At 47.5% G+C, this 17649-nt stretch overlaps 1 protein-coding gene across 2 annotated transcripts in view; it reads left to right on the top strand.

Moving 5' to 3' along the window:
* Nucleotides 1-17649, top strand: part of LOC139749782 (uncharacterized) — a 40222-nt gene that overhangs the window by 16301 nt on the left and 6272 nt on the right. The window contains exon 1 of one of the 2 annotated variants that reach the window (XM_071664022.1): nucleotides 7865-7952. The exons of the other annotated variant lie outside the window; for it this stretch is intronic. Coding sequence (XP_071520123.1) covers nucleotides 7932-7952 — 21 coding nt within the window. The 5' untranslated portion in view covers nucleotides 7865-7931. Of the gene's footprint in view, nucleotides 1-7864; nucleotides 7953-17649 lie in introns of those variants that run through there. 2 annotated transcript variants of the gene reach the window in all.

Below are 17649 nucleotides of genomic sequence, written 5' to 3'. Positions count from 1 at the left end.
GGGAGGCAGCAATCTTGTAGAATAAATAGAATTTGCCAAGCGTTGGGAAGTTGTTTTCAGGTCAGATTGGACTGCTTCAATCTATCATTTACTTTTGACTCATGTTATGGACTTTTTACTCATATAATGCACTGTTGACTCGTATAATGCACTCTTGACTCGTACAATGCACTATGTTACACGTACTTTCATCGGGGAAGCGAGAGACGTGTGTACAGTTACAGGTAACGCAGCGAGTGTGGAAAAGTCGTCTTTAGCGAGGCTGTGTCATTTGGGCGCACGTGTAGGCATTATGTACCTGACGTGGTTATGGAATGCCATACCTGATGGGTCCCAGGTACTGGGTGGGAGCACGTGGGGTGTTAGTGGCATGGATGTAGATGGTGGGAGAGGGGTGGCTGTAGCCTGTACACTCCCAGGTACTGGGTGGGAGCACGTGGGGTGTTAGTGGCATGGGTGTAGATGGTGGGAGAGGGGTGGCTGTAGCCTGTACACTCCCAGGTACTGGGTGGGAGCACGTGGGGTGTTAGTGGCATGGGTGTAGATGGTGGGAGAGGGGTAGTTATAGCTCGTACACTCCCAGGTACTGTGTGGGGGACGTGGGGTGTTGTTAGCATGGGAGGAAATGATAAAAGGTACAACACATAACCTCTCATAACCCCCAGGTACAGATATGGGTGGCCGTGTTGCTCCAGTAACATGGGAGAAGAGGGTGGGAGATGGTAGGACAGAGCCTTCTAACACCCAGGTACTCGTGGTGAGGGGGTCGGGTGGCATGTGGTGGGAGGAGGAGGAGGAGAGATCTGAGCTATGGGGGAACACAAGCTGGCATGACCCCGTAGCTCTGGGATGTCATAGCTCAAGTTGTTTACAAGTTGTTTACTGGGAGAGGAAAACACGGTGGACGTTTGTTTACATTTATTGACGTAGATCAGCCAGAAGTCTCTAAGTTTTTATTTCCCACGGTTTTCTTGTAAGGGTAGAGTATTTGTGGGTGTATTACCAGTACTTTCTTTGACCAGTCAGCCAAATTATCTCTTATTACAATATTCAGTGAGGAAGTCAGACCCGAGAGTCATTATTCATCAGAATAGATCAATGTAATCGTGAAAAGTAGTTCAAAAGACCTTCCCTTATTCAAAAATCTTCCCTTAATGTTATGAAGTGAAGTTTTAGAACGACAACATCACAACTGAACGAGAGATATTTTTGTCAGGGCTGTGGCCCAAATAGATTCAAGATGGCTTGATTTGTCTTGTCGGGAGCACTGGTGAGCGAGGGAGTGTGTGTGTGTGTGTGTGTGTGTGTGTGTGTGTGTGTGTGTGTGGCGTGCTGCCGTGCGTGGCCAGTGGGTCAATGTAGTAGGTCAACATGACGTTGTGGTGGTGGCCTGTGAGGCTGGGTGGGACCCCACCTCACTCATGTCGGCCATGTAATCAAAGGACACTTTAGCGAAGGTCATGAGTACATCACGCCTCATTTCCACTCGAGTTGGCATCGTGAGGACACTGTGGATGAGGCTGGACGCCCCTCCCTTGCCTCATTTCTCATATCTCCTCCTCGCCATCTCCAACATTTCCTCCACATGGCGCCACACTTCCCCGACGCTGAGACCCACGGCTTCTCTCACGTTCCCCAGCATCCCCCCGTCGTCGCCGCCGTCGGGGTCGTGGCTCCTCCTCCTCCTCCTCCTGAAGCCCAGGGTTGGCTCCAGGAAGACGGCCGGGATTGCCGTGGCCAGCAGCCCCACCAGACCCAGGAGCCACATCCCCGCCTGGAAGTTGGTGTTCTCGTCCCCTACGTCGATGCCCAGGAAACGACCTGTTCCTCCTCCTCCTCCTCCTGGGGTGGACGCCGCAGGCCAGGGAGACGAAGAAGAGCCGTTCAGAGACTCTGGCGACGACCCGTCGTACCCTGAGAGGGGCGCTGGAGACCACCTCGTTATCCGTCCATTGACGACCTCGAGGTATCGGGTCACAGCCAAGAGGAACGCCATCACCACCTGTGTCCCGTGGGAGAGATTCCCTCGTCCAGCTGGTCTGAGGTGGTGGTGATCGCCCGCGTCCCCGCCCGAGTTTGCCACTGGTCACCAAGGTCCCCCTCACCTCCTGTATACCTTTGCCCGTCCAGTGGCGTCTGTACCGAGCCTGTCTCACGCGTCCATTTAATTCCGGGATGTTGAAGTAACACTTGGGTTAAGGGAGTGTGGGTGAAGAGTTCGATGCGCAGGTCTCCTGCAGGGGTTTAGGTGAGGAACGTTTGCGCGCGAGCGCGCGTAGCTGTCGCAGCCGTCGACGTCTGTACCGGCGGGAGCAGGTGGTCGTCCAAGACTGGCGGAGCTCGTCGTGTGGCGCCTTACATGTACCGTACTCTCTCACCCCACCCCATCCCACCCGACCCATCTACACCTAAACCCTCTTCCGCCCTCACTCACCCACACCGCTGACACCCACATACTCCGCCACCCACAACCTCGACCACACCCATCCCACCCATTCCTACATCCACCACACTGTGCAGGAAGAGCCCTTTCCCATCCCCTTCCCCCTCCAACAACTTCAGTAAAGTCTCTCCCTCATTCATCTTTCCCACACTCTCCTTTACCTCCGTTTTCTGTTCCATGTCCATCTCTGTTTCCTCGTCCACATAGGGGATTTATTTCATGAATTTCGAATGAAACGAGGTATCGCATGACCATCTTACTCATGCGAATATATATATATATATATATATATATATATATATATATATATATATATATATATATATATATATATATATTTTTTTTTTTTTTTTTTCTTTCAAACTATTCGCCATTTCCCGCGTTAGCGAGGTAGCGTTAAGAACAGAGGACTGGGCCTTGGAGGGAATATCCTCACCTGGCCCCCTTCTCTGTTCCTTGTTTTGGAAAATAAAAAAAAAAAAAAACGAGAGGGGAAGATTTCCAGCCCCCCGCTCCCTCCCCTTTTAGGGAATACGTGGGAAGTATTCTTTCTCCCCTATCCCCAGGGATATATATATATATATATATATATATATATATATATATATATATATATAGACCACTACAGTATTACCCTTAAACACGATCGTGCTTACCCTTAGTGTTGTTAGTGCGACCCTTGAGCACCATCGTACGACCCTTAAGCGTGACAACATGGTCCTTGAGCACGAATCTTTACGACCGCCCAGGCCGTCATGCCATCGTCCGAATGGGTTCAAAACACGCTGGTTACTTGTCCAGCGCAGGGAGTCGTTCCAAGTCGTATAAGCCCTCCCTTTGCATGACTGATGACACCCTCCCACATTATCGTAGGGTCGTTGCAAGTCGTCCTCGTTGTGTCTGCCACACAGGCCACGCCGGGTCTTTCCACGATTACTGAAAAGTCGTCCCGCGTCTTGATGTAGCTAAGCTACGTCTAGCTACGAAAAACAGATCGTATGTGTGTGTACACAAACACATGCGTGTTGCATCTCTTACGTCTGCAACAAGCAACTGATATAATCATTACGTTTACGATCCTCCAACCGCGAAAGACGGAAATGTTGGCAGCTTTACGACCGGGGTAACAGAGCAGCCACGGCAGGAAATTGCTAGTTCGTGTTCACCAGTCCTCCCCACACACACACGCACGCAATGTTGACGTGGTTACGTCGGGCCTCAACAACAACCACATAGAGAGAACGCGCGGGGTTGCTGAAGGCGTCTCTCTCGCGAATGATATATCATCACGTCTCCCAGATACAATAGCAAACTGTGCGATTGTCTCGTGTATACAAAAGGTGTGTGTGTGTGTGTCTGTGTGTCTGTGTGTGCGTGAGAATGTTGGTTCTTGCCATTCAGTACCCGTGTGAATCTTTGTTGTCCGTTGTTGCGCTGGTGACATTTGGAAACTGCGGAGGGTGATCACCTTTTCTACATATATTTTTTTTTTTTCTTTATATAGTCGTAAGTCGTTAAGGTTCAGAGACAGTGTGTTACTGATAAATGTTACGTTTAAAGAAATAAATCGATTGATTTATTAGATTTATTGGAAGTCGCTACTATTACCAACCCAATGTAAATCATATTATTATTATTATTATTATTATTATTATTATTATTATTATTATTATCATCATTTATTAGTATTATTATTAATTATCATTATTATTATGTCATGTGTCTTGGTAATGCCAGCCTTCTCAGTGGTACGGGCTCCTCCTTCTTGTGCGTGAAGCTCCTCCCATTTGTCTTTAGACCCCTCCCCCTTTCTATAGAGCTCTACTCACTTGTCCTTTTGCCCCTCCTACATCTCTCTAAGTTCCACCCACTTGTCCTTAATCTCTTCCCTTTTTTTTTTTAATTAGTTCCTCCCACTTGTCCTCAGCCCCCTGCCCCTTTTCCCACGTCCTCCTTGCTCCACATGGGTGGAGCTAGGTTATGCTCCTCCCTTCGTCCACTACGTCCACCCATATTTTGATATGCTCTCTCTATCTAGAAAAATGAACCCTTCTATCTTTCGGCCCCTCTATATGCTCTCTTGAGTTCCACCCATTTGTTCATAGGCTCCTTCCCAAAAAGCTCTTCCCCCACTTGTGCCTAGGCTCCTCCTTCTTCCCATTAAGCTCCACCCATTTTTCTGCTCTGACCCCATACCTCCCTCCTTACTAACTCCCTCCAGCTTTTCCCGCCGCAAGTTTTCCAAATTTTGAAAATCCACAAATCCTCAAATGAATTTGAGGATTATGAATAGAATCCACAGCAGCCATACGCGTATTGTGGAGTGCATAGTGATCACTATTTGCTATTCATGAGTTGTTTTTTTTTCCTACATTCGGTGCCGTGTTTGTGTGTGTGTGTGTGTGTGTGTGTGTGTGTGTCCAAACACAACACCTACATGATGGAACATCGACCTCTGGACATTCTCAGCAGAAGTGGACATCCACTGACCATGTCAGCGTCAGTAAAACGAAGTTTGTAGTCATTTTACGTCAGCCTCGCCTCCTGCCCTGTCCCACCCCTACCGTCGAAGTAGCCCCCCCCCCCAGTCCCCTCCAGTCCCCTCCAGTCCCCTCCAGGTTAACATTCAAGTCCACTTAAGCTTCCAGCCCTGTCCCATCCTCTCCTGTCTCACTAGGGCCGCCCCCAGTCCCCTCCAGGTTGGTCAACCCACCAAACGTCTCTTTGTCTCATCTCGGAAGAGAAGCCAAGCGGGAAGGAACACGTCAGTACCACCATCACATCCTCTAGCCATCGCCTTTACAATTGTAATATACTCAGGATTCTTGAACTCCCTCCAACTGATCTTAAGATAAATATTTACACTTTCATTCTCCCCAAATTCACCTATGCGTCCTTCGTCCTTCTCCTCCCTACCCATCACACAACGGGGGCAAGTCTCTTAGAGTGGAGTGTAAGGAGCTTATAATCAGTTCCTTTTTACGCCAGTTATCAAGAAGCGCTCAACACACTGATCCTCTTTAACCTCCCTTGAGCTGTAGGATTTACCTAAACCTCAGGAAATGAGGTGTGGCATCCTTCCCGCCACTATCGCCTCCTGCCACCTGCGATCCCCTCGCCCCTATGTTGCAGTTCGGCTCCGTGACCGCTTCGAGTGTGTGCAAACAGTCACCAGAAGAACCGCATCTCAACCATTACACACATCAACGATCGGTTGATCAACCTTCAACCAAGTTGGTTTACATGAAATTCTAGTTTAATATCCCCCGTTTTAAAAGCCTCAGTATTATAAGTTATATGAGTTTTTTTTCTATATATTTTAATCTTTGGTGACAATTGAGTAAAAAACCGTTAATAGTAATAGTAATAATGATAATTATGATAATCATTATTCCTATTATTATTATTATTAGTAGTAGTAGTAGTAGTAGTATCAGTATTATTATTATTAGTAGTAGTAGTAATAGTAGTAGTAGTAGTAGTATCAATTATTATTATTATTATTAGTAGTAGTAGTATCAGTATATTTATTATTATTATTTTTTTTTCTTTTTTTTTCCAAAAGAAGGAACAGAGAAGGGGGTCAGGTGAGGATATTCCCTCAAAGGCCCAGTCCTTTGTTCTTAACGCTACCTTGCTAATGCGGGAAATGGCGAATAGTTTGAAAAAAAAATTATTATTATTATTATTATTATTATTATTATTATTATTATTATTGTTGTTGTTGTTGTTGTTGTAATTAAAACTCTCATCCTCACTTACACACACACACACACACACACACACACACACACACACATGACCGGGTTGTGAGCGGTGAGTGTGGTGGTGTGGGTGGAGGCGGAGGAAAGACCCATTGGATGGTAAACATAACGGTGCGCGCGACCGCCCGCCCGCCCGCCTCTAACCTCACCATTAACACCGCCAGCGTCCTCAGCCCTGTACCGGTTATAGCACTCTATTGGCCCCAGGGGGATGGATCCGCGGCGCTAGGGATTTCCTCCGTCAGTGTATGGAGATGCTGATGACGACGGTGTCATGTCCGATGACTGACTGGGCAGGAGACGCTGAAGGAGGCGGGGAAGGAGGCAGCGATCAGGCGAGCTTTATGCTGCTGGGTCTGGGGTGTCATAGGCCGGGGCCGGACGGCCCCTGAGGCCACGGCGGATGGGGGCACGGAGGGAGACACAGGTGGGGTTGGGATGGTAGGTGAGGGAGTGTAGAGAGGGAGGGAGACGGGTAGGGAGGGCAGGTGAGGGAGTATAAAGTGGGAGAGAGGGAGGAGAATAGAGGGAATATCCTCACTTGGCCCCCCTTTTGTTTCTTCTTTTGGAAAATTAAAGAAAATTAAAAATCTTACGAGAAATAACATATCAATCGACACGAACACTATAGAATGAAATATTATATATATATATATATATATATATATATATATATATATATATATATATATATATATATATATTCCTACGCCCACGAGGAAAATGAACCCAGTGTCCACCGTTAAATGTGCTCGTCCATTGGTGTCATATATCAGTATAAAATCCTTTCCATGGGTGAGTAATACGGCAGACTAGGAGCCCTGAGCTGTGAGCGAGCCTCACTCCTCACCTAGATATTCACCCACCCTCAAGCCACCACACTCAGTCTTCCCTCACCCCACACAATAGTCGTCCAGGCCACAGGCTGTATACAAAGGCTCAAAGAAAGAAAAAGAAAAAAAAAGATTAAACTCATTTAAACCCATCATTGCCTGATTTGGAACAGATGAACAGTTATTGGGACGGGTTACTTTATAATGAAAAGGGAGTTGATATAAAGACGTAACTTAGTCTTAGAAATGTAATTTACGGGAAAAATAATACAGATAAATGTGAATTAAGTTAGTTTGTGAGCGTGTCTGTTATATATATATATATATATATATATATATATATATATATATATATATATATATATTATATATATACCTGACCTGCTATTGTTGCTACCGTATGGTGGGTCTGTGTCTTATTAAGGTGTGGCGGTGGTGGAGACAAGAAAATGCTAGGCTCGTTTGTGGTCTGTCTCTCCATGGTAGTTTAGGATGATGATTGGTTGAGGAGACTCTGTAGGTCACGGTGATCATGCCGTACATTAAAACATCATCTGTGCGGGAGCTGGCAAAATGGTACACCTTTACCGAAACGAGAATTTAAAAGTTATAAGACACTCCTGCCATATATATATTTTTTATGGTCATGTGGTGATCCGAAAGGACTTGAGATTATTGTCAAAAGAGTTTTGAAGAAGGAAAGATACGCGAGTACGTTTCTAACCTTCGATTGTCGACGCTTTTTCGCGTTTGTTTATATTTTTATCAATGGGCAGCCATGTTGTGACGTCACGAAGGCGGGGGATACTTGCGAGTGGGGTCTTCAGTGTGTGATGGGACGTCGTGGGGTAAAGACATGCTGTAAGCGAAGCAAAACCGTTCGTGCGTAACATGAAGCTCCTCATCCAAATGGTAAGATACAACAGAGGTTATTTTCAGGAGTAGTTAGCCTTAGGTATTAGCTCTTAAGATCTTAACTTGTAATTGCCTTTCGATAATGATTTGTCTTGGGAGAAATTATAGCATTGAACTCAGAAGCAGTGTTCATAGAAACCGGTGATTTCAATGCAGTTATGAGCTTTATAGCATTTTCGTCATCACATGCGACAAACACGACATTCTCTCTCTCTCTCTCTCTCTCTCTCTCTCTCTCTCTCTCTCTCTCTCTCTCTCTCTCTCTCTCTCCATCATCGCACTCGTAATTACCCTCCAGCCAACGCAACTCCTCCCGAATTCTCAAGCTCCAGTCACCAGTCGGGGCAACGATGTTGTGATAGCGTTAATAAGTCTTGTAACCACTTCTGGACCTGGTGTCTACCGTTAACTGTGCGCGTCCACTGGTGCCATATATATATATATATATATATATATATATATATATATATATATATATATATATATATATATGTGTGTGTGTGTGTGTGTGTTTTATCCATGGGGATAGGGGAGAAAGAATGCTTCTCACGTATTCCCTGCGTGTCGTAGAAGGCGACTAAAAGGTTAGGGAGCTGGGGTTTAGAAATCCTTCCCTCCCGTTCTTACTTTTCCAAAAGAAGGAACAGAGAAGGGGGCCAAGTGAGGATTTTCCCTCTAAGGCTCAGTTCTCTGTTATTAACGCTACCTGGCTAATGCGGGAAATGGCGAATATATATATATATATATATATATATATATATATATATATATATATATATATATATATATATATATATATATATATATGTAGTCATATAAAGATGATAACGAAGTACAATAAGGGTGTTTGTGAGGCGGGTCGCCCGCCACCCTCCAGGCCATGTTCCTAACCTAACCCAACAGTCAACTTGTTCCTCCGGGGACTTCGTCGTACAAGCACGACGTTACGACCCTTGAGTGAGACATTGGGACTCTTGGACGTAACGTAATACGACCCTTGAGTGCGACGGTGAGACTCTTGGACGTAACGTAATACGACCCTTGAGTGCGACGGTGAGACTCTTGGACGTGACGTAATACGACCCTTGAGTGCGACATTGGGACTCTTGAACGTAACGTAATACGACCCTTGGGCACGATAGTACGACCCTTGCACGTACCTTAACACGACCCTCGAACGTGACATGATACGACCCTTGAGTTCGACGGTGAGACTCTTGGTCGTAACGTAATACGACCTTTGGGTACGACGGTACGACCCTTGAACGAGACGTAATACGACCCATGAGTGCGACATTGGGACTCTTGGACGTAACGTAATAAGACCCTTGAGTGCGACGGTGCTACTCTTGAACGTGACGTAATACGACCCTTGAGTGCGACATTGGGACTCTTGGACGTAACGTAATACGACCCTTGAGTGCGACGGTGCTACTCTTGAACGTGACGTAATACGACCCTTGAGTGCGACATTGGGACTCGAACGTAACGCAATACGACCCTTGGGCACGATATTACGACCCTTGCACGTGACGTAACACGACCCTCGAACGTGACATGATACGACCCTTGTATGTACGTACCACTGTGCGTTGAGCGGTTCTTAGTGCTAAGTGGTATAAGATGGACCCATGTACTCCGTTTTCTGTGGCTTGTTTGACAGCAGCCTAGCGCTGCTGTTGTGTGGAGGATAATAAGGAGGAACATTAGGCGATGTGGACTTAAGAGCGAAGGTCGTGTGGATATTGCCGAGCTCAGGTGCAGGGTGGCCAAGTTTTCTCGAGTCGACGGAGAATGTGAAGATGGTGGTAGCCGGGGGATGTGATGATGATGATGATGATGTGGTGATCTTTCTGCAACTTCGATTGTTGTCTAGAGTGATACAGAGAAGCTTGGTGGACTGAGCGACCTGGAGGGGACTTAGGCCTAGTGAGACTAGTAGGGGGTGGGACAGGGTTGGATGCTTGGTAGACTGGACGACCTGGAGGGGACTTAGGCCTAGTGAGACTAGTAGGGGGTGGGACAGGGTTGGAAGCTTGGTGGACTGAACGACCTGGAGGGGACTGGGGGCCTAGTGAGACAGTAAGGGGGGTGGGACAGGGTTGGATGCTTGGTAGACTGGACAACCTGGAGGGGACTTAGGCCTAGTGAGACTAGTAGGGGGTGGGACAGGGTTGGATGCTTGGTAGACTGGACAACCTGGAGGGGACTGGGGGCCTAGTGAGACAGTAAGGGGGGTGGGACAGGGTTGGATGCTTGGTAGACTGGACAACCTGGAGGGGACTGGAGCCTCGTGAGACGGTAGAGGGTGGGACATAGTTGGACGCGAGGCTGGCGTAGATAACTACGGTCTTGATTGGATTGATTGATTAATGGTGACGTGGTTGGAGGAGGAGGTGGTCCAATTCTTGAGGCTGTCAAGGGAGTACGGAAGGCGATGTTGGGCGGAGCAAGGTGTGTGTGGCATGACTCCAGCAGCCAGTCAGTAGTCCAGAGAATCCAAGATCGAGTACACCTGGTAAAGTTCGAGTCCTAACCTAACCTAACCTAACTTAACCTTTCAATAAGACCATCGACCCAGCAGTATAGAAAATACCACTTTGCTTACCCGTTCCTCACACAGCTCGAGTGATCTCTCCACCACCTGCGTCCTCCCCCACCCTCCACTCTAGCCCATTAAGGTAATCAAAACAATACATGATCGATAATGTCAGTTGAAAGATAACGCCAGTCGTAGAAGCTCATTGCAATTTGAGGGTAGACTGTGTTGACGGGGTCTTTCTCCGTGTCCCACGTCCTCTGACTTAAATCATTCACTTTCCTCACGTACTTAGCGTCGCTGCAGATTCAGCTACCGGTAGGGTAACCTCAATTTACGTTCCAGTCGACAGCCACCTATACGCCGTTCTGAGGATGCATATGTTTACTATGTATGTACAAGTTTGGTTTTCGCCTGAACCAAGATTTGTCTCACGGCTTGTTTATAACAATATCACCTCAGAGAAAAGGGGTGGCCCTTTAACCAATAGTTGCAGCAGCTTCTACATATACATTTCTCACTACGAAATATACATGTAATCGTATATCAATGTGTTAGACCTCATAATGAGAGCGCACTCTGTCACAGACCTCCCTCAAAGTAGAAATTGACTACGAGTTAAAAACTCGCTTTGTTATAATAACAGACTAACATGCCGACCATGTTTTACCACAACAGAGAAATTACCCAATTTCGAACTTATAATTTATTTTTTCTCGTATAGATGAAAGAAATAATCTTTCAAATAAAAAAAGATAATTTTTCAGATAAATAAAACAAAATATCTTTTTCGTATAAGTATCTGATGTCAAGGAGTTATTTTTCCCCGTTAACTGTACAGAATAGTTACATTATAAAAGAAAGTTAATGACTATCTCCAAGGACTTAATGACAAGAAAATCTGATCATATGATGGCTCGGTCTTCCGCAACAGTTAGTGCAAGAGAGGCACTGAAGCATGACATGAATTTAACGGTTATAATATAGTTATAATATATTGCAGTCTGTGCTCAATTTGATCTCATCCTTACCTGCCTGTAAAACCCGCATGAAACTGTAAAAAGAGCGATTGCGCACTCTAACCACTCAGCTGTTTGTATTTCTTATCACATTACAAAGGTTTTATTAAAGTTAAATGCATCAGGTAGTGCGAAATATTAAGCTAACCTAACCTATTTGGCCATTTGTTGTCACCGTCACGTTTTCTTTTATACCCTTGTCGAGGGCATAACTCATGTAAACGTTTTACATCGTACTCATCGCAATTGTGAGGCCAGTTAGTGACATCCACCCCTCCTGTCCTTTGCAGAAATCACAACCTCACGGAGACCAGCAACACCAACAACAGACTTACAACTAATAACTCATAATTTAGAATGACCTCGTTAGCACAGGAACCCTTATAAATAATTTGCTCTCGTCTCCACTTTCACGATTCCCATGAAACAAAGACTTTAATATTTTGTAATGCGAGGGTCAAATGAGACAACAAAAACAAAGCCCCTCTGATAAAAAAAAAGAAATGCTTCTTTCTAGAATAGTAAGACATTTAATGCCGAGTTAGACTGGCCTATTTGAGGAATTCAAAATATCTGAATCAAGTAATTCTCAGCTAAGGCACGTACAACACACTTGGTCCTCCCTATTGGACGCTTGTGTGTTGTACGTACAACACACTTGGCCCTGTTGGAGGCTTGTGTGTTGTCTATAATAATCACAGAAATGGAGAAATGTGCAGTAATGATCTTCTAGAGTGGCATTCACGAGAGAATATAGATCATGTAGCGTTATTACTGAAGACGAAATGGACTTGTTTTATCACAGGAAGAAAAAGATGGAGTTGATAGCATTAAACTCATAAATGTGCCGTTTACCTCAGGTGATTTCACACCGGTGAACAAGTAGGAAATTCATGCTGGGTGTGATTGAGCGAATCATATGAAGACTAGGCTTTAAGAATATGAAAACAGATAACCTTAACATCCATCCATCACTAGCCAACCGTGGAATATAAATTCACTTGCGCCACACCAGCACCTGGCTAATCGCAAAAAAAAAAAAATTATTAGAAAACCATTTAGCTGTATAACGACAACGACAGAAGAATTCGAGTAAATAAGAAAAAACATTGCAGTATCCCCCACCCAGCCTTTCAACTACCACACGTAATATGGGAAGATAAAACTATATTTAAAAAGATAGAGCTAAATTAGATAGCCTTTCAAAAACTGAATACTAAGAAAATGTAAAGCAAAAATATTGTTACTTATTCAGTACGTTAACATACATTCATATATATATATATATATATATATATATATATATATATATATATATATATATATATATATATATATATATATATATATATATATATTGATTTGATGTTCAGTGCATTTAGATGATTCCAGTACGTGCACATTAGTGTAGTACGTGTTGACTGTTAATGACTCGTTATAAATAAATGCTCCCAAATACGTGACCAATGTCAGTAAAAGTATCTTACTACAGCAAGATAAAATTAGCTTGTGAATCTATATTTATCTATCTATATCTATCTATCTATATACTCAGAATTATTGGGAACACATGAATGACTTGTGGTTATAACTTGAGAGTTGACGTCCTATATATATACGATCCTGTCATGTCATTAGGTCCAGAGCCCAAATGACCAACCAGCCAGCTGACTGTCCCAGAAAACACTTAGGTAGACACTTGACCATCATCTGCAGCGACACAGTTTATAGTTTAATGGGTAATTGCCAGATGGAAGTACGAAAGATCACTTTCACTTTAAATAGGCAAGGGGTTTATTAACATCATCACGCACCAATGGTATACGAGTGAAAATGAAAGATGGTAAATTCACCTAGGCTATTTGTAGCTTTGGTAAGGCTAGGACACGTCAAAGCTTTTCACACCACTGTATACATTCTCTTTTTTTTTTTTTATTTACGTATTCTACCTTGGGTAACTGTAGACAAAACTCACGATATAATGTATCTTATAATCCGTATAATATAGTGTTCTATGACACTCGTAAACCTCGCGCATTTTAAATCTTGGTATAATAAAAGTTTTAATAAAGACAGTAAGGGGCAACTGGCGTGCCTCGCGAGCGAGAGGCCAGTACAACTGTCTCTCTCTCTCTCTCTCTCTCTCTCTCTCTCTCTCTCTCTGCTAACCTTGAAATAGCGAGGCCGTGCGGAGGGAGATTCCCGTTATTAATTACATCAGCATATATTCGCCATCCGTCAGAAGCCCAAACCAACCACCACCACCACAATGGTGGTATGAGGATTAGATTAATCTTAACATCTTTATTCACAGTTCCGCTCGGCCATCCATTTATGGCGCACACACGCAACGTTGCTGTAGTCTGTGGAAGAACAGTGGTGACAGCGCACAAGTGACAGACGAATTGAGAAAGAGAGTTAGGTTGGGTTTGGCCAGATACGAGACCTGGTGGGGTCCGAAACCTTTATTCCTTCTCTCTGAGGGAAGAGGATGAAATGGAGGGGACCAACATTTGACGGTACGTACCCTTGAACACGACGGTACGACCCTTGAACACGACGGTGCGACCCTTGAACACGACGGTACGACTCTTGAGCACGACGGTATGACCCTTGAGCACGACGGTGCGACCCTTGAACACGACGGTACTACCCTTGAACATGACGGTACGACCCTAGAGCACGACGGTAGTACGACCCGAGAGCACGACAATACGACCCTAGAGCAAGACGGCAAGACCCTTGAGCACGACGATGCTCAGACACTGAACGACCCTTCTAATTTTTTTTTCTAAATGGGTCAAGCCGTACATAGTAGGAAGGTGCCAACATCAAACGCGTCATGATAGCTCTGTTAGACAGTGTTTATCACCCACCACTCACTCAGGCAGACACCGTCACTGGGAATCCCAACAGCGACTACTCACATCCTGACCTGTGGTATCAACCCTCGTGGGAAAAAAAAAGATACTCCCGCAAGCCCTAGGACGTGGCAATGGTGACTCCCGCAAGCCTAGGACGTGGCAATAGTGACTCCCGCAAGCCTAGGACGTGGCAATGGTGACTCCCGCAAGCCCTAGGACGTGGCAATGGTGACTCCCGCAAGCCCTAGGACGTGGCAATGGTGACTCCCGCAAGCCTAGGACGTGGCAATGGTGACTCCCGCAAGCCTAGGACGTGGCAATGGTGACTCCCGCAAGCCTAGGACGTGGCAATGGTGACTCCCGCAAGCCTAGGACGTGGCAATGGTGACTCCCGCAAGCCTAGGACGTGGCAATGGTGACTCCCGCAAGCCCTAGGACGTGGCAATGGTGACTCCCGCAAGCCTAGGACGTGGCAATGGTGACTCCCGCAAGCCCTAGGACGTGGCAATGGTGACTCCCGCAAGCCTAGGACGTGGCAATGGTGACTCCCGCAAGCCCTAGGACGTGGCAATGGTGACTCCCGCAAGCCTAGGACGTGGCAATGGTGACTCCCGCAAGCCTAGGACGTGGCAATGGTGACTCCCGCAAGCCCTAGGACGTGGCAATGGTGACTCCCGCAAGCCTAGGACGTGGCAATGGTGACTCCCGCAAGCCCTAGGACGTGGCAATGGTGACTCCCGCAAGCCTAGGACGTGGCAATGGTGACTCCCGCAAGCCCTAGGACGTGGCAATGGTGACTCCCGCAAGCCCTAGGACGTGGCAGTGGTGACTCCCGCAAGCCTAGGACGTGGCAATGGTGACTCCCGCAAGCCTAGGACGTGGCAATGGTGACTCCCGCAAGCCTAGGACGTGGCAATGGTGACTCCCGCAAGCCTAGGACGTGGCAATGGTGACTCCCGCAAGCCTAGGACGTGGCAATGGTGACTCCCGCAAGCCTAGGACGTGGCAGTGGTGACTCCCGCAAGCCTAGGACGTGGCAATGGTGACTCCCGCAAGCCCTAGGACGTGGCAATGGTGACTCCCGCAAGCCCTAGGACGTGGCAGTGGTGACTCCCGCAAGCCTAGGACGTGGCAATGGTGACTCCCGCAAGCCTAGGACGTGGCAATGGTGACTCCCGCAAGCCTAGGACGTGGCAATGGTGACTCCCGCAAGCCCTAGGACGTGGCAATGGTGACTCCCGCAAGCCCTAGGACGTGGCAATGGTGACTCCCGCAAGCCTAGGACGTGGCAATGGTGACTCCCGCAAGCCCTAGGACGTGGCAATGGTGACTCCCGCAAGCCTAGGACGTGGCAATGGTGACTCCCGCAAGCCCTAGGACGTGGCAATGGTGACTCCCGCAAGCCTAGGACGTGGCAATGGTGACTCCCGCAAGCCTAGGACGTGGCAATGGTGACTCCCGCAAGCCCTAGGACGTGGCAATGGTGACTCCCGCAAGCCCTAGGACGTGGCAATGGTGACTCCCGCAAGCCCTAGGACGTGGCAATGGTGACTCCCGCAAGCCTAGGACGTGGCAATGGTGACTCCCGCAAGCCCTAGGACGTGGCAATGGTGACTCCCGCAAGCCTAGGACGTGGCAATGGTGACTCCCGCAAGCCCTAGGACGTGGCAATGGTGACTCCCGCAAGCCCTAGGACGTGGCAATGGTGACTCCCGCAAGCCCTAGGACGTGGCAATGGTGACTCCCGCAAGCCTAGGACGTGGCAATGGTGACTCCCGCAAGCCCTAGGACGTGGCAATGGTGACTCCCGCAAGCCTAGGACGTGGCAATGGTGACTCCCGCAAGCCCTAGGACGTGGCAATGGTGACTCCCGCAAGCCCTAGGACGTGGCAGTGGTGACTCCCGCAAGCCTAGGACGTGGCAATGGTGACTCCCGCAAGCCTAGGACGTGGCAATGGTGACTCCCGCAAGCCTAGGACGTGGCAATGGTGACTCCCGCAAGCCTAGGACGTGGCAATGGTGACTCCCGCAAGCCTAGGACGTGGCAATGGTGACTCCCGCAAGCCTAGGACGTGGCAGTGGTGACTCCCGCAAGCCTAGGACGTGGCAATGGTGACTCCCGCAAGCCCTAGGACGTGGCAATGGTGACTCCCGCAAGCCCTAGGACGTGGCAGTGGTGACTCCCGCAAGCCTAGGACGTGGCAATGGTGACTCCCGCAAGCCTAGGACGTGGCAATGGTGACTCCCGCAAGCCTAGGACGTGGCAATGGTGACTCCCGCAAGCCCTAGGACGTGGCAATGGTGACTCCCGCAAGCCCTAGGACGTGGCAATGGTGACTCCCGCAAGCCTAGGACGTGGCAATGGTGACTCCCGCAAGCCCTAGGACGTGGCAATGGTGACTCCCGCAAGCCTAGGACGTGGCAATGGTGACTCCCGCAAGCCCTAGGACGTGGCAATGGTGACTCCCGCAAGCCTAGGACGTGGCAATGGTGACTCCCGCAAGCCTAGGACGTGGCAATGGTGACTCCCGCAAGCCTAGGACGTGGCAATGGTGACTCCCGCAAGCCCTAGGACGTGGCAATGGTGACTCCCGCAAGCCCTAGGACGTGGCAATGGTGACTCCCGCAAGCCTAGGACGTGGCAATGGTGACTCCCGGGTGATATATTTGATACATGAACATGAAACATAATCTGATCACATACATACATACATACATAGCTGTATGGTTTGCCTCGCTTTCCTGTATTGTTGCCATCGAACTAAGCTTTGCCTCGCTTTCCTGTACGATTACCAACGAGCGAAGCTGTATTTACGCCTTGCTTGCGCAACCAGGGCTCCTGTTCAGGCCCCACGTTGTCAAATAGCTCGTTCAGAACTGACCACACTCGTCTAGAGTGGATGTCTACACTCGTCTTCTCTTTGAGTGGATGCTCTTTTGCATCGCCTTCAGAGGGGATTCAGTAACACTTGACTCCCATGCATGTCGGGTCGGGGATATCGTGTTCCCGTGCGGAGGGGCTACACGTACATGTGATCAATAGTAATGATGAGACACCTCGGCGAAACACAACGATACATCCGGGAGGAAGGAGGGAGCCTCGCTGACGCGCGCGCGATCACTCCATCCTGTCTCAGCTGACCACCACACCCACAGGTTTTGTATCTGAGAGGCGTTACTTCCTCTTCGCTCCTGGATTACATGGTGTTAATTCCTTGGTTTAAATAATTATGAAGAAATATGTAATGGTTTGCGTCTTGATGTAGAGCCAT

The sequence above is a fragment of the Panulirus ornatus genome, chromosome 8, assembly GCF_036320965.1.
Source record: "Panulirus ornatus isolate Po-2019 chromosome 8, ASM3632096v1, whole genome shotgun sequence".
NCBI lineage: Eukaryota > Metazoa > Arthropoda > Malacostraca > Decapoda > Palinuridae > Panulirus > Panulirus ornatus.
Note: the sequence above shows the minus strand (reverse complement) of the source record. Positions and strands in the feature narration are given on the sequence as shown.